Here is a 24,930-nt window from a genome sequence, read left to right as displayed (position 1 = left end):
CAACTTATCGCATGAAGTGAAGACTGAGTTCTGCATTTCACAATATTGCATCTAATGGTTTAAGGGACTCACCAACATCTGTAGGTTAAGTTCAGTAGATTGTAGTTTAGAAGCAGGCAATCCTCAAAAATGTTTTGATTCATGTTGTTTGTCAGAGCATTCAGTGAGACTTGCTGAGGCAATCAAACAAGTAAAGAAAGTGATTGCTGTAATTACGGTGATCAGACAGTCTTATCTGTGCATGAAAGTCACTTACACCTTGTCCTTCAGGCAGATACACAAAGAAAAAAATCTTAAATTGTATAGTTATACATGCACCGAAGTAAACCTAAATAAGTCCACATTTTAACTTTTTGCTACAACTGCATGAAGTTTTTGCCAGCAGAAACAAGTCCGTCATTTAGTGTGCCTTACAACTGAGCAGAAGAACATGGGAGACAAAAGTAATGTCAAGTTAAATCAAAAGGCCCCTCCATGCCCCCTCCCAACTGAAGTTGATTCTTAAAATGAATTTTGAAATTTGTATTTATACTGTACTTTTTGTCTAGATTGTACGCTGCTGTCTGTTAAAATAAATCACCTTTGAAACCATCTTTCTTCAGAATTTCAGATCTGATAAGATTTCATTACTGTCTTTCCAGATGGAAAAACTTACTTGAAGAAACTGCCTGTCAAGCATCAAATAAGCCATGTGCATCGTTGGTCGGGTACGTGTTCTGCTAATTTATGGAGAGGTGTTTATTTTATATGCATCTGTCTGAGTATTGGTACTCTTCTAGGAAGTGACTAAAAACGTATAAACAGTGTTCCTGTGGTTAAGAGGAGTTTCAGAAATGGATACATTTATTAAATGCCCTTTTTAAATGTTTGATATTCCAGTACTACATTTTATTTTTTTATTTAACCCAAATAACAGATAAACCATGCACTGATATTAAACTGATGTTGAATATGTACATTTTTTCCATTCCAGTGTGACCTTTTACATATAGCTATGGGGGGACAAATCGTGTGGGTCGACCAGTCACCAGCTGACTCCAAGGAGTAATTTGGTTAGCCCTTTTCCAGATGAGGTTCAGTTACAGTACTGTGTAAAAGTCTTTGGCACGTGTACAACATCTATCAAGCTAAGATGCTTTCAAAAATAATGAAATAAGTTTCTAAGTATTAGCAAATACCATAAAGAGCAATACATGGTCAAAAGAAAAAAAAAAACTAAATGGAATTAGTATTTGGTGTGAGCGCCCCTTTGCATTGCATCACTTCTCTTAGGCTGCACGGTCAGGCAGACCTCTTTATTTTCTGTTTTACCAAAGACAGCTCTCTATATTGACTGTTTGTTTGGGGTCATTGTCCTTGCAGCACTGATGATTGCGTTGATTCTGACCAGATCACCAACTCCATTTGCAGAAGTGCAGCCTGAAACCTGCAGGGAATCGCCGACCATGTCCCGCTGTTGACTGCAGACTCTCATCCGTGTAGCCCACACTTCAGCTCTTATATGGACAAACTGCCTCCTGTTTGAGCCGCATATTTTAGATTTTGACTCGTCAGCCAACAGCACTTGCTGCCATCGTTTAATACCTCAGTCTATGTGTATTTGAGCGTAGGTGAGTCTCTTGGCTTTGTTTCTACACAGCTTTTTGGAAGCCTAGTTCTGACTGTGGTGGGGTATACTTGGGTTCCAGTGGTCTATGCGAGTTCAGAGCTCCAATACTGAAGAGTACTCAGTTTGGTGCACTTGGTTTTCTTGGCCAATAATTGCATTTGTGATCCTCAACCTTTTCAACTTACTTTCTGCTTGTTGAGAAGAACTTGTAAAAGCCTGTCTGCCATAACATTTCTTCCTGAGAGTTAGTTTGCCTAATTAAGTTGAGCATGTTGTGTCTTGTTGCTAATCTCACTCTCCCTCTGTGTTATAATGATGGATGAATTGAAGGTTAAACTGTCACATCTGCCGCACCCTTACTTTTTAGTTTGCTTGCTCATAACTCAGTTTGATTCCTTCCACATCAACAACAACAATTTATTTCTTGTATAGCCTGATATTACACAAGGGAAGCTTCAATGGGCTTTAGCAGGCCCTGTTTTTTTTTTGGCAGCCCCACAGCCTTGACTCTCTAAGAAGATGAGAAATGAAAACTCCCCAAAAAACCATTGTAGGGAAAAAAAAGAAATGGAATAAATTCAGAGAGAGACCCCCTGCCAGGTAGGTTGGGTGTGCAGTGTGTATTGAAAATGGGGTAAACACAATACACAAAACAGAGCATAAGTTATTCTCCTCACGTTTTCTATATCTGTTTCTGATTACGTTTATTTGTTTGGTTCAGTTAGCTCATGTCATTGTTCATTAGCACCTGTTCATCTTACTCTAATCGGGCATCTTCAAATTTCGATCTGAAAGGTGGTCTGTTACTTACACATGTTAATTACTTTAGCAAAATATGTCAAATTCTCTTAACATTTAATTTCTGGAAAATCAATGTTTGGTAATCTGAAGTTTGCTCTTTTCTACTGACACACTAACACAGAAAATGTAAAATAAACACGTGAGAATTTTTATAAAAAAACTGTAGGATGACAAAGACTTTTGCACAGTACTGTATTTTCACTAAATGTATAAATCATAGGAGTTTAGTTGCAGTTTGCTGTTTGTCCGGCACCACCTCTTAGAACAATTTATCATTGGAATCCCAGCCTGGAGCACAAATCCCATGACAACATCCCTATAACGCATGGTGAAAAATGAAAAGTCTCCCTCTACCGTGTTAGGGTCACGGTTCCTGGAGGGTAAAATATATTATAAAAACTTGGGATGAATTTAGATGAATGGTTCCTACTCTGTATTAGTTAAACTATTTGAGGTTATTTGTGAAGAAACAGGAGTGATTACGTCTGTCATTTGGTTTAGAAGTGGAAGGGAATTCAGTAAAAGGAGTGGAGACAGGGGCCAAAACTGAGATGAGTGTTTTTCTGTTGTCTGCATTTGTGTTTTACATTAATTTTATGTGGTAGGTGGATCAGATGGTCATTGGTGTCCCCATAACAATTCTCAGTTTGACACCAGTAATGGATTTCAACAGATTTTTTCCCTTCTCAAACCATTTTTTTTTGTCAATGGAATCCTAGTCAATTGGGGTATAACCATTTAAGTTACTAAACCATTATTATTCAGTCTGCAATGTCACCAAAACATCATTGATGCAGTTTTATATGGACATTTCTGAAAGCACAATAACCTCTTCCATATAGAACTGGGGTGATACAATATGGAGGACTGAAGTCCTGGTAAACATGCTATATTGGACCTATATACACATATGTACAGTATGTATGTATGTATACTGTCACAAAAATGAGTACGGAATATAAGAAATCACATTCCTTGAGTAGTTACCTCTATTATTGGGAAAACATACATCTCCTAAAATAAGAACCATCTGCCATGCCTATAATTTCATGCCTACCCCAGTCACCCTGGTAAAAAGGCTTGATACACTTGCATGTCTGTTATAATTCCTTCAAACTTCCCATGTAAGGAAACCAACTTAAACTTAGCTTAATAAACACAGATTAAGAATTATACAATAGTAATTATGCTGACTGTGTTATTGTTTTATGTGTTATACATTTATTATGTAACTAGTTGTTCTGCCCATTTAAGATGGGTTGAAATTTAAATAATCAAAACAGACCTCAGAGTTAATATTTGCAGTGCACCATCTATTGGATTGTATTTTGTAATGTATGTAGTAATAAAATGTATTGCAGTTTTTATTCCAACAGATAGCATATCACAAACATGAACACTTGCTTATACAAATCCCATACCAAACTGCTTATAAGAGAGACACTACTACCAGACGGACGTATAGTCACACACACAGTCACCTGTCGTTTTATTAAGGTGAATAGGCACTTGTTGTAAATTGCTGCTGTTGTACATAACATTGTGCTATGGTGGCATCAGGTATTGCAATGTTTCTTGACCACTGTGTCATGACGCACCAACGGCTGCTACAACTCAAAAATGGGTTACTATTGTTTGTAATGGTAATGGTACACTCTGATGATCACTCTGTGTCCTTTATTTGCTCTGATATTTGCACTTGATGCACCAAGAGAAATTAAGGGGTAGGTTGTGAAGACACTTCTATGGAAGAAACACTGATCTATATTGTACTGTCAATTTTTATATTGCTATTGCAAGTATGACTATAGCATCAGCACACTAACATCTGGTGCACTAGCTAATGAAGTATTAATTCATTGACTTATTTCTTCATGTCCTGATCATTTATTTTCATTCCATCATGTATTTTTTTTAAATGATTTTCTTTATCTTAGGTCAACTGATCTGGATCTTAAACCAGAATCATCTGAAACAGGTAATCGCGATTTCAGGTTGTATGAATTAACTGTGACCTTGTCAGTTTCACAAACTGGATGATTTTCCCAATAAAATATGTATTAAATAAATGTAAGAAAATTGGAGCAAATGTTATCTTTCATTGGTTGCAAATGCTTAGCATCTGGTGACTCACTGCATCAAGTATACAAATAAAGCTGAGCAGAAATTTGGTGCCATTTGTTCCCAGGAATGCTGCGCAGTTCACTTGTGTAGATATTACTTACTAATGAATGAGAGGGGAAGGAGGGTCTACAGTTCAAAAACTTGTGTCATTTGAGGATGCTTCACTGTCATGCATGAAAGGATGTTCTGGAAGTACACACATATTGTTAAATGAATGAAAAATGCATGTGTTTGAATACCTGGCATTTCGATATGTGAAAACTGAGGTTTTCTCATTGACATTTTGATATTGTTTGCTGCTGTTCAAATGGGGTCCATGTCACAGGTCACGTGACTGAGTTAGCGTTTGTCAAAATGATTTACTATATTTAACTATTTACAGTATAGCCACATTGTAATTAGTTAAGAGTGCTCTGACCTGTAGGGACATGGTTTGCTTCAGTAAGTCACACTCTGTTGAAAGTGGCTCCATAGTGGCATGGCATGTGTTTCAGGTAACATGGGACCACAATCCTGGTGACTGTGTGCCACTATAGAGAAGGCAGCGGCAGTGGTTACCGGCATAGATAAAGTTCCAGGGTTACATTAGAAAGTCACCAGTAAGTGAACGTAAAGAACTTGCTTCCATGCACAATCAGTAATAGTGTTACCTTACTGGAGAGAAGCACATTGTGTATTGAGTGTAGCAATATCATGCGTCCAATTGAAGGAGCCCATCGAAGGTCTGTGAGGAATGAAAATATTAAATGCAAGAGTAGATGTTTCAGGTTGTCTTTTGGCCATTCATCTGCTGATTGTGTAGTCACTGAGAGAGTGGGGGATTCAAAGCATAAAAGTGCAGCTGACAAAGGTGCAGAAATGGCAATCATGTCAACATGGACCATAATCTCAAAGGAACATTTCCAACATCTTGTGGAAGCCATACTGAATAAATTAGGCTATTTTGAGAGCAAAAGGAGGCCCTAGCCAGTATTACTATGGCATTCTTTATAATTTGCTCAGTGAGTGTATATATCAGTTGCCAGTACAGTCAGTATTGGCTTGTACAATAAGATATTGGCAGAAAACCTTCTAGAAGTTACACATTTATTTTGGGCAAATACAGTTCTGATGATGTTATTAGTTTATACCTACTATAAATGTCTGTATTCTCTTAACTGCCTTGTAATTCATCTGCCACATGTCTTCTTTATTTTGACAGATGTTGATGTCTCCTTAAAAGGTGCTATTTTCTCAGGACTCAGCACAGAATTGCTGTCCTCATGTTTATGCGAGAAAGGAATAGCTGACAGTGCTTTGCTTGAGGGTATGTAAGATAGCATTGAACAGTCGTTCTTGGGATGAGTATCTGTATGGGATTTCTCTCTGTATGCATAGCATGTCTAAACATTCACTTACATTACATTGTTAGTTTTTTAAATTAGTAAAATCAATTCACGGTTTCCAAATGTGTCCTTTGACACAATCACAATAGTTTCAAATGGGCGTAGTGGTTAATGCTGATGCTTTGTGAATTCTTTTGAAATATGGAGAATATATATATATATATATATATATATATATATATATATATATATATATATATATATATATATATATATATATATATATTATACAGGTGCCGGTCATAAAATTAGAATATCATGACAAAATTTATTTATTTCAGTAATTCCATTCCATGATTCCATTCAAAAAGTGAAACTTGTATGACTGATGTATTTCAAATGTTTATTTCTTTTAATTTTGATGATTATAACAGACAACTAATGAAAGTCCCAAATTCAGTATCTCGGAAAATTAGAATATCAATTAAGACCAATGCAAAAAGGATTTTTAGAAATGTTGGCCAACTGAAAGGTATGAACATGAAAAGTATGAGCATGTACAGCACTCAATATTTAGTTGGGGCTCCTTTGGCCTGGATTACTGCAGCAATGTGGCGTGGCATGGAGTCGATCAGTCTGTGGCACTGCTCAGGTGTTATTAGAGCCCATTTTGCTCTGATAGTGGCCTTCAGCTCTTATGAATTGTTGGGTCTGGTGTATTGCATCTTCCTCTTCACAATACCCCATAGATTTTCTATGGGGTTAAGGTCAGGCGAGTTTGCTGGCCAATCAAGAACAGGGATACCATGGTCCTTAAACCAGGTACTGGTAGTTTTGGCACTTTGTGCAGGTGCCAGGTCCTGTTGGAAAATGAAATCTGCATCTCCATAAAGTTTGTCAGCAGCAGGAAGCATGAAGTGCTCTAAAACTTCCTGGTAGACGGCTGTGTTGACCTTGGACCTCAGAAAACACAATGGACCAACACCAGCAGATGACATGGCACCCCAAACCATCACTGACTGTGGAAACTTTACACTGGACCTCAAGCAACGTGGATTCTGTGCCTCTCCTCTCTTCCTCCAGACTCTGGGACCTTGATTTCCAAAGGAAATGCAAAATTTACTTTCATCAGAGAACATAACTTTGGACCACTCAGCAGCAGTTTTGTCTTTAGCCCAGGCGAGACGCTTCTGACGCTGTCTCTTGTTCAAGAGTGGCTTGACACAAGGAATGCGACAGCTGAAACCCATGTCTTGCATACGTCTGTGCATGGTGGTTCTTGAAGCACTGACTCCAGCTGCAGTCCACTCTTTGTGAATTTCCCCCACAGTTTTGAATGGGTTTTGTTTCACAATCCTCTCCAGGGTGCGGTTATCCCTATTGCTTGTACACTTTTTCTACCACATCTTGTCCTTCCCTTCACCTCTCTATTAATGTGCTTGGACACAGAGCTCTGTGAACAGCCAGCCCCTTTAGCAATGACCTTTTGTGTCTTGCCCTCCTTGTGCAAGGTGTCAATGGTCGTCTTTTGGACAACTGTCAAGTCAGCAGTCTTCCCCATGATTGTGTAGCCTACAGAACTAGACTGAGAGACCATTTAAAGGCCTTTGCAGGTGTTTTGAGTTAATTAGCTGATTAGAGTGTGGCACCAGGTGTCTTCAATATTGAACCATTTCACAATATTCTAATTTTCCGAGATACTGAATTTGGACTGTTTCAGTTATATTTATCAAAATTAAAAGAAATAAACATTTGAAATACATCAGTCTGCGTGTAATGAATGAATCTGATATACAAGTTTCACTTTTTGAATGGAATTACTGAAATAAATCAACTTTGTCATGCTATATATACAGGTATATATATATTTATATTGGTCTGTGTGTGTGTGTGTATGTATGTATGTATGTATGTATATTCCAGCATCACTTCTGAACAGCTGGAGCGATTTTCATGAAACTTGGTACACATGTTCCTCATTGGTCGATTAAAAACACTGTAGGGTGAAATCAACCCTAACCCACCCACTTCTGGGTAGGGTGGGGCTGATCTTGTGTGCATGTTATCATCCAGTTGACACTCGGAACGACCACCAGAGGGAGAACTGGAGGTGACTGCCAGCATTCTTTATGTTTGAGCGCGACCGCGGCCCTGTTGCTTTTGAAATTAAAAGCAACTGACAGTTTTATTATGAAAAATCTGTAGTATTTGGTTGTTGTTTAATGTTTGTTTTTGTTAACTATATTTTCATCTTGTATTATTCTTATTGTAACAGTGTTGTAGTGGTAATAGAATTAAATCAACCTAATAATAATATTAATTTAATTGACTTTTTTTACGTCGTCAAAAATACTGCATGTAAAAACATATTACAACACAACAAAACAAGAATTAATCTGTCAAAAAAACTTAAAAGAGGCTTCAAATTTCCATCATTTTTACACTACTTTGAATGTATTCTGTGATTATATTTTGATTAAAATATGCTATATATTATATTATATATAAGATAAGTAAGGAATTTTATTTTTATCTACCATAAACATCCTATATTTATTTTGTGGATTCAGCGGATATCTTTGCAATTTTTGTTTATTCATTAATGAACTGTCATTTGTTTCGTAACATCCTTACTAACGTGTTGGTGTTACAATTTTTTCATAAAAACGAAATAGGAATTTTTTTTAATATGTTCATAATCAAAAAACTAATTTAATTAACTTATCCAAATCGAAAGGTATAGACCAAATATAGCTATGACATTTAATTTATATAGGTAAAATATTTAATGTTTAATTGATTGTAAAAGATTTCAATTGGAAGAGACTAATTGCAGATTCGGTCTTATATGTCTGTTATCATCCACTTGACGCTCAGAATGTTTGGGCAATCATTGAAAATTGCTGGAATCAACTTGGACACAGTCTGTTTCTCACCTGGACAACTTTGTGTGGCATGCTGAAGGGTGGGAAGTCCTAAGAACTGTTATACATTGGCTAAAGATGGAAAAACTAAAAACATTGTATATAACAAGGCGCTTCAGTAAACAATACAAGCACATTAGGGAGTCATCATTGTTTTTTAATTTATTTTTATTTTTAAAGTTGTGTTTTTTTTAATTATATTTTTCTCAAAAAAACAAAAACAAAAAAAAAAACAACTTTATTTTTCTCCTGGGCAATGCCAGGTATTTCAGCTAGTCATTTGATATTTGTATAACCTTTGAGTGCCAAACAAAACAAAGGTAAGAGACCACAGCAATGTCAAAAATAAATACATAAAATGTTAAACTTGGGTCAAAAGTCTTTATGCACCTAAACCCATTTAAAGCAAACCAAGAGACACACAGTCATGTCGTGTTATGCCATTGGTTTTATACCAAACGCCTCCTCAAACTCTTGCTTGGTATTTAATTACATTTAAAAATAAAAGACTGTTGAACATTCTGGTGCTCAGGTTCATGGTCTGCTCCCACTACTACATGTACTTGACCCTCACAAGGAACTTGATGCACAAATTTAAACAGGCCCTGACCATGAAATTACAGGAGGCAATGTTTAGGATTGTTTCAGCTGTGTTGTGCTTCAATGATGTTAGCACAGCATGGGGATCAAAACCCCAAAAGCCACAGGCTTTCCATCCTGAATAGTGATGAGTGAACCCCATAGAGTTCACTTCACTCTGAATTTGGTGAGGTCACAAAAATCTTTATGATCTTTGCTGAACTAAGTAAAATGCATAGAAGTCACTGGGGAAGGAGGACTTGAGCTACGTTTGAATGGAATCTGATGGTGCAATTGTACTTCAAGTGAACAAGTGACCCTGTGGGCTAGTGAAGAGTCTACCATCTATGCTGGACTGATTACTGTGGCTAAAATTGTGACCTGAGCTGTGAGGCAGCAGTGCTAACCACTGTGCCACCATACCTGTAGCAACAAAAGATGCAGATGGCACGCGGGTGCAAACTCTTTCTGGATCTCATTAGTAAAATCAAGCATGTGTGAAGTAGATCAGACAACAGTCCTATAGTATGCATGGTGTGAAAGGACTGCACATGGCTGCTATAGCTCTGTGATGCCATTCTAGCCTTGCAAAGCATCATGGGGCACTGGGGAAAAATGTTTGTCTATGTTGGTCATGTGGCAGATTTTCAGGAAAATATTTGGAGGTCACTGGCAAACAACTTTGACAAATTTCACTGAAGAATACTAATCCACAAGACCTCCTTTAGAATTCTGACAACAAAAATGTAAGTAATAATTTTGTGAATAGGTTTAAGCACATTTCTACTTACTGTATGTACTTCAGAAGTATGGGTATGTTTGAAGTGGATGATGCCATGCCAAGTTCTCTGCAACAGGCCCTGCCCGCCTCCTAATTTTATACAGCTAGGAGGGTTCAAGACTTGAGAATCTGGCAGTGTTTTTCTAGTTTTAAGATATTTTGTAGTTTTAGTTTTTATTTAGTTTTTGATTCTATTTTTTAGTTTTGCACCATATTTTGTTTTAGTTTTTTAGTTTTAGTTTAACTTTTATTTTTTTGTCACATCATTATTTTGTTTTACTTAACAAAAATGTCTTGCAAGTCTGAACACAGTTTTCTTTTTATTTGTTAAATCGTACATCATTCATGTTGTATATTTGATAGGTAAAATCTCTTCACCCAGGTTCAACTTGCATAAAAGGTTCTTCAGACTGTAGACCCCACTAACAGTGCCACCACACCTGGCAGGAGGTATGGTTATGGATGTGTCGAGTTATGGGATAAAAGACCAATCCCCCTGCTGCAGGCTTTTTGCTGATGACATCGTGTTGGGCAACACCAGAAAGGAGGATGAGGAGAGGAATTTAGAAGAATGGAGAAGGCTTTGGAGAACAGAGGATTGAAGATAAATAGTTTTAATGATGATCAGGATTCAGAAGTTAGTCTGCAGGACTTGGGGTGGTAGCCCAATATGGAATATTAGATGCAGAGATAACCCACAGACTGCAGTGTGAATAGAATAGTTGGAAGAAGGCATCAGGAGTATTGTGCCATTGAAGAATTAAGGCAAAGGCTAAGGTAAGGTTTTAACACTAGAATCTCTGAAGCTTTCGAAAAGTCATAATCCCGGGCCCCCTTAAATTCCGTCACACCTCTCCATCAGTGTCTTTTGTTTTTCAAATGTGCTGATCAACACAAGCAGCAAGCAGCCTGCTATCCCATCGCCCCCCACCGCTGCTGCTCAACTCGGTCAAAATTTGCTCCCAACTGAAGTCTTTTTATCTGGGTATGAGGTGCCTGGAGATGTATAGGGTAAATAATATATCATTATTTGGAACACATGCATTTCATATGTGTTCTGTATCTACAACGATCTAGGTAAGTGTAGGATGACGGGAAATGTAATGTCAAAGTAGATTGCCGAGCTTCCTATGTTTGATCGACATGGGTATGCTGACAAAGTACATGTGCAATGCCGCTCCTTATTTAGGAAAAGGTCAGTTACATAAAGTACGATGGCAGCTTCCACCTGCACCTACAAACACTTCAGTATGTGAGCAATTCTCCACACTAGTGTTTAGATCTGGCAGTGCCATGCTGACGGTGAATGTGCCCAAAGATAAGAAGTCTGACTGCATTCTTGATACCATTGCTTGCGTACTGAAGTGTCCATAGCTGCAGGTGGAAGCTGCCATCACACTTTACGTAACTGATCTTTTCCTAAATAAGGAGTGGCATTGCATATGTACTTTGACAGCATGCACAGGAAGCTCTGCGGTCTTTATGCTGTAGGAAGATAAGCAAATACATATAGGTAAACAACATTCGATGTGGCATTTACATAAGTAACATATAAAAGGTTTTCATATAAGGACCATCAAAAAACATAATCACAAACAGAACTTTGCAAAATACCTTGGAGATCTCTGTAAGCTGTGCTGTTTCATTGAAGGACATCCGTGGGGCAGATTGACTGGCAGGATGATGCCCAACTTGTTACTGCATCCTAACAGTGCCATCTTTTGCCTTTACGCCTGGTGCAGCTGTGGTGTTCTTATGTGTGAGTGGACCCTTCTTGTGAGGAGGTCTTCTGTTCTCTTTTTCCGATGTAGGACCCTCATCCTCATCTAAATTGACCTTTGTTATAGCACGTCGTTATTTGAAAACAGCAGTGTCTGATCAGGGGGAGCGTGAACTCGACTGAATGAATAAAACTGAATAAAAAAAAAAAAGCTAACCTTTACAAGTACCATAAATTTACACCGGCTGTTACAGACTCAAATCAAATGTTTTTATTGTATAATAGTAACAGCAAGAGCAGCTCACTACTTAAACTGGTAAATCTACAGAAGAGCCCGGAATCGAACCCACAACCTCTTGATTATGAGTTTGCAGATTTTACTGCTGTACCAGCCAAGCGGTGATGTCAGTATTGTACCCTAAACAGATTTCTTTTTCTTCAGTTATAGACTTGAATAAAAGTACACTTGTTTGGTTATACTTGTACCTTTTGTGAAAGTGTTTGATGTTTGGACTTCAGTCTTCACACATTATACGCTTGATGTCAAAATTTTGCCATTAGTACTATAACAAGAAAAATGTTTCATTTTTAGCTATGTGTTCAACATTTCTTGCCTCACATTTCCTATCATCCTACATTTACCTAGATTGCTGTAGACACAGAACACACATGAAATGCATGTGTTCCAAATAACGATATATTATTTACCTATACAACTTCAGGCACCTCTCGCTGAGATAAACAGACTTCAGCTGGGAGAACTTTTTGCTTGAGTTGAGTTCTGTCAAAGAGGTATGGAGCAGTAGGCTGCTTGTGCTGATCAACACATTTGCAAAAACAAAAGACGCTGATGAGGAAAGGTACGAAGGGATTTAAGGGGGCCCAGAATTATGACTTTTTTCGTAGGCTTCAGGAATTCTGGTGTTAAAAAGACACTAGTAAGACAGACATTGATGTATGGAACTGGGACATGGGCAGTAAAGGGAGCATAGGAGAAGAAGTTAAATGTGGCAGAAATGAAGATGTTGATATGGATTTGTGAAATTACAAAAAAGGACAGAATAAGAAATGAGACAATCGGAGATATGACAAAAATGGTTGAGAAATCTAAAAAAGTACAGGAAAGTAGGCTGCAGTGATGTGGAGAAACAATGAATATTTAGGCCAAAGAGGGGTCGAAATGAAAGTATAAGAGAAGAGAATGCAAGGAAGGCCAAAGAGGATGTGGATGGATACAGTAAAAGAAGGTCTGAAAAGGATTTGACTGGGAAGGAGGTGCATGACTAAGCTGTTTGGAGAAGGTTGATCTAGCACATAAGCCACACACAGAAGTGAGAAAATCTGAAGAAGAAAAAGAAGAATCGAGTGAGACACTCACCATTACAAGAGGACCAAGGATAGCGACTGCTAGGCTATCGTGGAGATTTTGGCATATAGTAAGAATGTCACCTGTTTCTTCCCAACATACGCACACAGACACGCCCTGGTTGTACCAGGAGAAGACTTGGGCTATGCTGAAGCAGTAATATACAATACCTTGACTGGGTTGGTTGCAGAGAAATACCCAAAAGTACCAGAAGACCTTTGCTAAGTGTAAGCTGGCATAGTCAATTCAATTTAATGTCACTTTACCTTTCGGCAAAAAGAAAAGTATGTTGTGACAGTATTTTCCATGAAACACTGACACAGGGCAGCAGTCATAATCATTAAAGAAAGAAGTGACAATAAATAAAAAGAAATATGCAAAAAATGTAAAATGTATGACAAAAATGTAGTAAAACACGCAAACCTTTTAGTACCTCATCAAATGCTGCGATATTAATTGTTAGATGACGAGGGACAAAGGGCCTGTAGCTAGGGTGTGTTGAGTCTCAGGTAATGCACCGAATGTGCTTTCATTAATTATATCATCCCTAAAGTCCTTATCATAAAAGACATAGATACTGCCAGATTAAATGAATCTTTGTTTGCAGTATTTGAAATTCATTGTTTACTTCACAGTTAGACTCGCAGAATCGAACTGTTGGAAGGTTATTGTCATCAGTTACATAGACTAATATGAAAATTGCCTTTTTTTTTCTTCTATACATATGTTGTAGTTGAGAAGCTACGGCAATTAATTCTCTGGAGTACTGACAACAGTAAGAGCTCCGACATACAGCATGTAAGCGTAACTGAAGATACCAATGAAACAGTGAGTGATTCCTTCCAAATGTCACAGTCCACGTGTGCAAAGGACAGGACAAGCCACAACACCATTAACACCTTGCAAGATCCTCACACTACAGAGAGAGAGCAGAGTATTAAGGCTGTCCGTAAAGGTAACTTTTAATTACTTTGTTTTAAAAGTATTAATTTTGGAAATACTAATTTTATTTATAGTTCAAAAACAATTACCTTTTCTAATATTGATTGAATTTAAAATCTTTTGTCCATAATATCCATCCTTCCATTTTTTGCCAACTACAGTATTTGGGTCGTTGTTGCTGGACTGGAAATAACAAATATCAATTGTTTCTTCCTTGATAGTGAATGTCTTGTGCGTCCAATGATGTATTTTTGACAGTTTGTTCACGCTTGAGAATTGTTTCAGAAGCAAGCATAATTTTCAGAAGCTTAAGCGTAACTGACATGTGAAATGTAATTTTGACTTAAATTATTATGAGTTATTTTTGACAGCTATTTTACTCAATAAAAAAGCCGTAAAACATACCAAATACATCCACTTTCAATGTTAGAAAACATGCCTTCTAAATTTGAGGCATTTTTGAGATAATGAAAGGAAAGTAGAAATAATCATTTTATCACAGAGTTTTGGTTCCATTTTCTCGGGGTAAGGATATATTTATTTCTCATCTGTCTGCTAGCGGTGGCTGACCTTGGTGTGGAGTTAGGACAACCCAAGCCCAATAGATTTAGTGCTATTAATTTAAATAGACTGTGGTGCCAGATACATGCCAAATAAGAGCATAGTGAAGAGAATTTTATTATATTTTGTAGTAGGCCTGAGTAAAAATATAGATGTTTCCAATTAATCATTATTTTGTGTTTAAATGATTTGAACTCCATTCTTAAAGTTTGATCTTGTAAACCTTTATCCTGCTAAATTACCATATGTAGATTTTTGCTTATCTTTGTCTTTAAGGTCCAATCCAGTAGATGTCGCTAATGCGCCTGTTAAGGTTTTCTATGGTAAAAGCACTTTACTACCTGGTATAGAATGAGAAGGGTCCAGCTGTAGGTAGGACTGCATAACATGGTGTGTCCTCCTCAACAATGAGTGGTGACAGACACTTAAATCAGATGCGTTGACTCCCTACAGATTCAGTAAAGATCAACTGGATAAAAGCAACTGGATATGTAAACTGTGTAGCTCAGAAGTTAAGTACTGTTGTAACACAACAAATTTGATAACATCATTCATCCTGACGTCATCCATAAATGTTATCTCAGTTGACATCCAGATTAGACCCTAAGCAATCTACACTTTAGATGGTGGGTAGCTACAAGCTCAAAATATAATGTAGTGTTGGCTCTGAGTGACACAAAAGATTTCTCTGTTATATGTTATAAAGTCACTATGCAGACATCCTTCAAATAAAGTGTTGCTAAAATGTGTCACATTAATATTATATTCATGTTCTCTGTGCATGGTTAAGGAACCTCTAAAAAGGCCAGCAACTCAGATATATCAGTGCATGTCAATCCACAACAACAACAACAACAACATTTATTTATATAGCACATTTTCATACAAAAGAATGTAGCTCAAAGTGCTTTACATAATGAAGAATAGAAAAATAAGAGACACAGTAAAAAAATAAAACGAGTCAACATTAATTAACACAGAATAAGAGTAAGGTCCAATGGTCAGGGGGGACAGAAAAAACAAAAAAAAACTCCAGATGGCCGGAGAAAAAAATAAAATCTGCAGGGATTCCAGGCCATGAGACCGCCCAGTCCCCTTTGGGCATTCTACCTAGCATAAATGAAACAGTCCTCTTTGTATTTATGGTTTTCACGGAAGGACTTGATGATGATGATGATGATGATCACGTGGACTTCTGGCTTTTAGTCCATCAATGCTGGGGCATCATGGTGCTTTGAGTAGGTTGGTGGTGGCGCAGGCCGCCACCACAGAGAAACCGGAAAAAGAAACAAGAGACAGTAGGGGTCAGTACGGATTTTAGAGCCACCATGAATAGTTATTATGATGAATTGAACATAATCCAGTCAAGATAAAAATCAATATCGAATGGAATCTGGGCATTGTAAATTTGAATCGAATCAAATCAGGACATCAGTGCTACTTTGTACACATTATATACATTTGAACTGAACTGATTACACTACATTGTATTTTTAATAAAAGTGTTAGAGTTTTGAAAGAGCTAAGCCCCCTTTTCCATGTCTTGCACATGCACAATAAAAAAATAAAAAAAAATTGAAAATGGAAAAGTTGGTGTGTACAAGAGAGCAGACTGAAACACCAGAATCCAATTATCAATTTTTTTTATTTTTATTTTTTTTTTATGCATGATGAGCTACTCTTGTCAATGATATGGTAGTAAAAGAAGTGTTTTTGAGTGAGTAAATTCAGTCAGATTCACGGATAATAGTCAGTCCATAAAAATGCAGGGAGGACTCCATTCCTGCCCACTCTGCCTATGTTAAATCATTTACACTGAACTTACTAAACTTCAGCCTGATTAAACTGAGGTGAACTGGTATTGCTACAGCTGCCGGGAATGTCTGTGTGTTCACCCAGCAGCAGACTAGCACCCTAATCAGAAGTTGTTCCTGCTTTGCGCTAGATGACTTCTGGGCTCCAGCTGTACCGTGACCCTACCATGGATAAGAGGGTTAAGAAGATAAAAGAATTATTACTATTATTATTATTGAGTGGCATAGTGGTGGCACTGCTGTGAATGGGGTGTCTTAGGTGTTCCATATGTGAACTCTGGATGTTTTCCCAAGGTGTTCCAGTTTCTTTCAGTAGTACACACTCCAAACACATGTAGGCTAGGTGGACTGGCGTATCTAAAGTGGCCTAAGCATGTATGTTTATGTGTTTTCATCCAGTGGTGGTTCCAGCCTCGTGCCCAGTGCCCCATAAGCTTCAATTATACTGCGACCCTGCCCTGGATAAGTGGGTTAGGAATATGGGTGGATTGATTGATTGCCTATAACTTCTGTTCAGCTCTTGTCACTTGATTACATGCTGTGTGCAGTGCTTTAAATTGAAAACAAGTAACTGCTGGTACTCTGTTTTTGTAGGCTGCTTGGCCCTCCTTGCGATGCATTACAAATATTAATTGAGTGAGTTGGAGAGTCCCTCTCAGAATTTTGATTGTGTGCTTATATTGCTTCGAAGAGCTTGGGATCTACCCAGGCTCCTTGCCTGCTCAATATTCTCTCCCACTCAATCCAGTAGCAGCAGGAAACACCTTTGCAAAGTAAAAAATAAAACCTTTCATATAGTGAAAAAATATAAGCGCTCGTGTGACTTTTTTTCCAGTTATTATTTTATAGTTGTCTTACGAACTGGAATAGCAATTCACTTCTGGGCATCAACATTCAACAATGTCAATAACAGGCACTTAGCAATTGCTTTTTGATGAGAACTCACGTGCCAAGGGCTAAAAGATGGCCACTTAAGAAGGCAAACAGGATAGCTGGCAAAGAAGAATGGCAGAAAATACCTAAACCCATCAAGTTTGTCAAGTCAGCCCCAAGAAGACTCCAGGAGAGCATGGCGATGCAGTAGTGAAACTGCTGCCTCACATTGAGGAAAATAAGGTTTACATGCTGGGTCCTCCTAGAAATTCCTGATGACAATTATGATTTTAGTCAGTTCAGATGGATGGAAATTCATAGTCAGAAGAACTGAAGGGTGGTAATTGGACAGCCGTTTTTCAACCAACATCTGATACCTCAGGCCTCAGTTGTTATTTCTGCTTCCACACGTGTATAACATGTGACTAAACTACTCCATAAATATCTTTTAGTTTTACTGTACTTGCAAGCCTCTTTATCAGCTGCCATTTTATATAGAGAACCAGCATTTCTTGAACTTTTATCTGCCAGATGAACTGTCAGGCTGAAGTGTTCGCTAAAATTAGAATTTTCTTTCTTTGTTCTTATGGCTTGAGTTGTCAGACACAACAAATGATAATAAATTGAAGCATTTTTGTCATGATTGTTTTTGATTTTTACAGTAAACAAAACTGTGTAGCTGAAATAATTACAGATTAAAAATTCAAAGAAAAATCTCTGTTCAATTAAAACATTTGGAGGTCAGTGGAATGGTGAGGATGCAGGGAGTAGAGATGGCGAAGGTGGATGAGTTTAAATACTTGGGATCAACAGTAAAGAGTAATGGGGATTGTAGAAGAGAGGTGAAAAAGAGAGTGCAGGCAGGGTAGAATGGGTGGAGAAGTGTCGGGAGTGATTTGTGACAGACGGGTATCAGCAAGAGTGAAAGGGAAGGTCTACAGGACGGTAGTGAGACCAGCTATGTTATATGGGTTGGAGATGGTGGCACTGACCAGAAAGCAGGAGACAGAGCTGGAGGTGGCAGAGTTAAAGATGCTAAGACAGGACGATATGGAAGAAGATGATCCACTGTGGCAACCCATAACGTGAGCAGCCGAAAGAAGAAGTAGTAGTAGTGACTTATTATACTATCGGTTTGAACCAAAAAAAAAGAGTAATTAGTTTTACTCACTGAAAAGTGTCATCTTCGGTTGGTCTGTTTCTGTTGAATTAAAAAAAAACGCATCTCCATGAGCTACAGTTGTGGCTTGGATCCATTGTGTATTTTGTTTTGTTAATAACATAAATTCCATCTAGATTTTACTTAATTCAAAAATCGGTTAATGCTGGTTGTTGAATTGAATGTGTGGTGTACACTGTAAAATAAAATTATCACAAAGTGGTTGAGGAAAGAAAAAGCGTAGGTGCAGTTATCTTTGACATTGCATTTTTGACAGTGCTCCTAGTGAAACTGTGAGAGTTGATCACATTGACCACTGAAGGTGTGATGGGAATTGCTGTCTTTACTTACAGTTTGCCATAAGGTTGGAGGAGAGATGCATGTATAAGAGCAGGAGAGGAGTTACACAGATTAAATACACAAGTTGCTGTGTCAATTATGTGATTTTGAGTGGTAGAGAAATAGCATAGTTAAGGGTAGTTTTTGTGAAGCAAAATTAAGTTTATTTGCGGAATGACTTTTGCAGGAATCGCTGGCATGTAAGTACAGGCTAAAAATAGGCAACGTTCAGATGGTCCATCCGATTACATGGTGTATGGTTGTCCTTGGCTCATTTGAATACATATATACTGTGTCGGGGGAGATTATGAATAGAGGCTGACATGGATATAAAAGATAAGGAGCTGTCAATACTGTTACTCTTATACAATTAACATACATTTTAAAAAGGTTAACAATTGAAAAGAACTAAAGTGAATGTGCAGCATTATTACAGACATATAAAATAATGTATAACCTGTAAGAGAAGGTGTGTCAGATGAAATGAATGTGATACTTAGTTTTTTTACACAGGAAACTTCTTTTACCTGGTGATGGTACCATGTCCTGAAGAGACCAGCAGAGATGGAGCTGATTTGAGCAACTCACCAAAAAATGAGTATCACGAAGATGAAAAACTGTCATTTTCTAAAGAGAATAATGATGACTATGCAGTGTTTAACAACCTGCACAAACAACTTATTCAACTGGAGACAAAAACTGAAAATCATGTCATTCACAGCATTGAGGAAATATTTCAAGCAATTGAAAACTTAACACTCAAGCTGGAAAAGCTAAAGGTAATAATGTGCCAAACACAAAAGAGGCAAAATTATATTTGGCAGATTTAAAATTGTTTAAATATAATATAGATTTGTCATTTTTAACACTCCCAATTCAGTGCCCTGCAGAACTCAAGGACGTAACAGATTTACACTGTAGGTTTGTTAATTTTTATTATTATCCGTGTTGCCTGTTGAAGACTGGTATGGAATACATATAAAAACATTTCATATCTCTTGCCCTGTGTGTACCTTTCCTATATCCCCATGTGTCGAGCGCATTCCTGTAAAGCAGCGGCACCCAACTCTGATCCTGGAGGGTCACAGGTTTTCATTCTAACCATTTTCTTAATTAGTGGCCACAGTGGCTTTGGGTTTTTGTACCAAACTTGATTGCTTCATGAGAAGTTGCTTATTGCCGATGAAGCACTTATTGCTCAAGTGACATTTTTCTGCTTCATTTTAGTTGTCTTGCTTGTTAAGCTTTTGAAGCCTTAATTGCTTATTTTAGTTTTAAACAACTACATTCACTGGCTACTTATTAGCAATAAGAATGCAAATGACAAATGAACCAGCAGTTCTCCATTGGGCTTGTTTCAATTTACACCTCCGTGTATTCATCATTAACTATTTGGTTTAATAAAGGAAACTGAAGAGAAAGTGAAGAACTGAAATTACTCATTCGTTTTAGGCTTTGAATTGTTTGGTTAATATCATTAAAAAGGGAAAGAATGACCTGACATTGATTTAAAACATTAACAAATTGTGATCTGCCTAAGACCTGTTATTGGCAAGAATTATTTTCTAATGAAGCAACTGGGTTGGAACAAAAGCCCTTCAAGACTGACATTGATCACCCTTGTTGTAAACCCTATCTTCGCAGACTTTGTCATTTCGAGGCTCCTTGCTCGCCTCCTGTCCGCTTTTTATACTTGCCAGTCTTTGAAGGTTACTCTAGCCATGCCTCCTACACCTTTAGCCCTCCTCGTACAGTAGTATGTCTCACAATTGCACTGCCTCTTTCGGTCACATCAACAAAGCTGAACTGACCAGTACGACTGCACTAAGGGATCGGACACAAACTTAGCTTTTTATTATTGAGCAGATTGGGTTTTAATGTTATATCTACAAGTGCTTTTCCTACCCTCACATCTATCAAGCAGCCTGTACCAAGGAAGTAAAAGTTTTAAATGGGATATGGGAATCGGTACCAGAACGCAACCTTCACTTTTAAACTCAATAATGTGGTTCCATGGTTATATTGTTATTTTTTAAGGTAGCATAACTGGAATTCCCATCAGTTCCCTGCTAAATTAGGGTGTATTTCTTTACCATAGCAGCAGTTCTCAAAGTCGTTCCTGGTGACAACAAGTGGCTACCAGTTTTTGTTCCCACCAGTTTCATAACACTAAATGCTGATAGGCTCCAGCACATCACAGTCAGCTCCACTGGCCTGCTTTTTACTTAATAATGGAGATTGGAAAAAAAACAAAACATTATAACCCATCTAAAAAAATCATAAATGCTTGATACATTCTAATTTAAATACACTTATCTAATTTAAATAAACTTAGTTTTATTATTTTTATATTGACCTAAAAACGTAAACTCTATGAAATGACATCTTGCTTCATTAGGCTAGCAGTCGATTTAAAAACCAGAACTTGGTTGAAGCAAAAGCCTGAAGGTTAAAGGGGTCGCCAGGGCTGAGTTTAAGAACCAGTGGATTACAGTATAGCAATATGAATTGTGCATTGCATTTCACATCTAAAGTAACATTGCTAGGTTACTGGGTACATTTTCTAGGCTGTTAAAATCACTTCTGTTTTCTATGGTAAAACTGGGCCCTAATAAAGTCTGCACATAGAGCTTCATGATCTCTAAATCTGCCACAAATTCCGGCCTACATTGAGTATACTTAATATATTTTTCTCTCAATAAAACAGAGTTTGACACCCGTACTGTAGAGCTGAGGTAAAATCTCCACATGATCTAATGATAAACTGGGAATTACTTAATCAAATTCAAGGTCATGCGGGTGGTGTGGAGCTTATCCCAGCAACTTGGACAAAGCACCGGATCACTACAGGACCTGCTCAACTAACATGCACATCATAGCTTATGTGGGATGAAAAGCAGAATACAGTATGTGAGAAGGTCCAGAAACCACACAGATAGATGATAATGACTGAGCGCAGGATTTGAACCTAGCTTGCTTTCTGTTAAAGTTAATGTAAATAAATGAACCGTGACAAATTGTATAAACGATATTTGTTTAATATTAAACATCATGATTACTTCAGATAAAAATGATGTATTCCACTGTATTGGTTTTATTCAACAATTGAAAATAATGTTGCTTGTCAAACTGCTACAATGACATAAGACAATGAGTTAAGACCATTACCTAAACTCAGCCCTATTTCTGTTAGTTTTCTACTAATTTGAATTAACTGACCTTACTTTATAATGAATCACTCAATATACATGTTAAATATATAAGTGGTGGCTTTGCACATAAATGTAAAAGCATTTTTTTCTTAAATGAAAATTTCTGGATTTGGAGAATTAAGGCTTTGATGAAGTGTTTTCAGGAGAAAATCTGTATATACTAACACTTACAACTGTTACTGATTACAGTACAATCCCTCTTAACTGTCCGCCTCGGGACTGGACCCATGGCTGGTTGCCGTTTTGGCCGGTTAATCCGACGCACACCTATTTTCATGTAGAAAAATATTTCTAAGGAATGTACTGTACCTCTTCAACGTTCCTGAAGAAACCATATCCACAAGACTTCATCCATGATTTTGCACACAGGTTTTTTTCGACTGGACAGTGGGCTGCAGCGGGTCCACAGCTCAAGTCAAAAAGGCCACTTTTTAAATAAATAATCGCCGCACTCGCGGCTTAGCGGGGCGTGGTATGTGTGGCCGATCATTCCCGGGGAATTCGTGAGGCTGAAGAAAGTGGTCGCTCCAGCTGAGCGATCACGGAGCTGGAGTGACCGGTACTGAAGACGACTGGCTGTCGAAAGGCAGCAGCAGTCGTGGAGGCTTTGGGCTGGTTTAGCCCCAGCATGAGCGCCCTGGCAGCTGGAGAAAGAACCCAAGTCTCGGTCCGGATGGAGCCCAACGTAGCCAGGGATCGGAAGGCAGCTGCACCTGCAGCTAGGGTGACTCCCCTGTTGTGAAGCCCAATGGGAGAAGCAAGGGAGCCGCCAAGTAGAAAGAAGAAGGCAACGTGCTTTGGATTTTAAGGGACCTCTTCCAGCCATTGTTTTAACCTCGTTTGCGTTGTTTTTAAAGGACTTGTTTGTTTTACTAATGGATTTTCACCTCCACTAATTCACTCGTTTTAATGGATTACTTATTTAAAGAAGGCTTTTGATACACTGCACTTTATTTAATTTGAACACTGTTTTGTTGTTTGCTGGTTTTAAAATACCTCTCACCTTCAAGGAAAGTAGGAAATGCATACATATAATATAAAGAAGAACTCAGGATTAAAAAAAAAATATATATATATACATGTATATGTATATATATATATATGTGTGTGTGTATATATATATATATGTATATATATATATATATATATATATATATTAACAGGCCAGATAATCCATCGGCGGTTAATGTGAGGCCAGTCATGAGGGATTGTACTGTAATTGTATTGTATTTTTCTACATTTAAATTCAATTACTACTTTTTGCTACTTCCACATCACCCTTAATATTAAAGTGAGTCCATTTGTTCTACTTAGTGTTTTTGTCAATTTAAACTCCAGGTCCTCATTCTAGCAAAACAATCAATAAACAGTAGTGCAGGGAAAATAGTCATTAGGAAATGAGAGTTCAAAAGCAGACAACAGTCCACTTTTTAGCATCATAATCTTTAGAAACATTACAAAAATTGTGATAAGAACAGGCCATTCAGCCTAACAAGCCCATCCATCCTCTTCAACTAGTTTAGATTGTTCAAGAAAAGCATCAAGTAGAAATCTGAAGGTCCCTAAAGTCCTGCTCTCCATCACACTACCTGGTATTTTATTCCACATACCTGTGGTTCTTTATGTGAAGAAAAACGTTCTAATATTTGTGCAAAGTCTGCACTTATGTTCTCACCATGTCCCTGTGTTCTTGTTGCAGAGTTTATCCACTGTATTAATTGCTTTCATAAAGTGAAAAGTTTCATCTCGTTTAATCTCTCCTCACAACTCATACCTGTTAGTCCAGAAGAGAGAGACTATGCAGATTCTGGGACTTTCTCTAGCGCTGCTATGTCTTTTTTGTTATATAGCTTTAGCATGACCTTCCTTGACTTGTACTGCACACATAACAGCTCTATATAACCTAGTGATCTTTCCATTGTGACTCCCAGGTCCTTCTCGTAAGATATACTTTCAAGTTTTAGACCTGTAATTGTGTATTCAAATCTGGCGAGATTACATTCTTTTAAATGAATTGACTTTACAGTAATGTAAGTAGATATAATAATTTTTTTAAAGATAATTTATAATTTTACAAAATTTCCTCCTCCTGATTTTAGAACATTGAACTTGCACACTTTCAGTTGCTAAAAAACCTGTCAGCCTCCTCTGTGAGTGCACATCATCAGTCTCAAGAGATGTCATCTTTGATGCCACTTGGTGTTGTTAGAACTCAGTCCTGTCAAAGAGGTGCAGGAGATGGTAAGCGTATTTCATTATTTTTTTTCTGCTCTGTTTATGAAATGTTTTTGGTGGGTTTTTTCCCCCCACTTGAGTTGCTATGAGCACTATGGAGAGCAATGAACTACTTTTAAATGGTTTTAATAAGCTCTGTGTACTGAAAGTGACTGGATAAGGGTTATTCTTCCTTTACGTAAATTAACTATACAAGAGGAAAGTGTGTCTAAAAAGAACCCCTCCAGATAAACCCTGGCTCTAAGGCAGACCTGGGTAGTCTGATACTGTGGCCAAATGCATAGAACACTGACCCTGCCTTTGGAAGAGTGCATTCTACAGTATAATAAGGCTTTGATTTTTTTTTGCGATGAAAAACGTTCTTTTTATTAAAGAAATTACAGTCATGTGTAAAAGGCAGTACACCCCATGCAAATTGTTACCTTTTTCATTATATTTGAACAGGCAAACAGTAAATGTTCATGCAAAGAGCATCTACAGGTAAACAGGTCATATACTTGAATAAAAAAGGGAAAATTAGCTTTTTTCAATTATTTATTCAATACAAACATCCCCACAAGCTGGTA

General features: G+C 37.6%; 1 protein-coding gene across 6 annotated transcripts in view; it reads left to right on the top strand.

Annotated features, from left to right (window-relative positions):
- Positions 1-24,930, top strand: part of arhgef11 (Rho guanine nucleotide exchange factor (GEF) 11) — a 209,432-nt gene that overhangs the window by 176,772 nt on the left and 7,730 nt on the right. For all 6 annotated transcript variants that reach the window (XM_039742341.1, XM_039742340.1, XM_039742338.1 and 3 more), the window contains 6 exons: positions 642-707; positions 4,348-4,388; positions 5,736-5,840; positions 13,963-14,184; positions 19,431-19,696; positions 24,229-24,370. In XM_039742341.1, coding sequence (XP_039598275.1) covers positions 642-707; positions 4,348-4,388; positions 5,736-5,840; positions 13,963-14,184; positions 19,431-19,696; positions 24,229-24,370 — 842 coding nt within the window. The remainder of the gene's footprint in view (positions 1-641; positions 708-4,347; positions 4,389-5,735; positions 5,841-13,962; positions 14,185-19,430; positions 19,697-24,228; positions 24,371-24,930) is intronic.

Source organism: Polypterus senegalus, chromosome 18, assembly GCF_016835505.1.
Source record: "Polypterus senegalus isolate Bchr_013 chromosome 18, ASM1683550v1, whole genome shotgun sequence".
Classification (NCBI taxonomy): domain Eukaryota; kingdom Metazoa; phylum Chordata; class Cladistia; order Polypteriformes; family Polypteridae; genus Polypterus; species Polypterus senegalus.
Note: the sequence above shows the minus strand (reverse complement) of the source record. Positions and strands in the feature narration are given on the sequence as shown.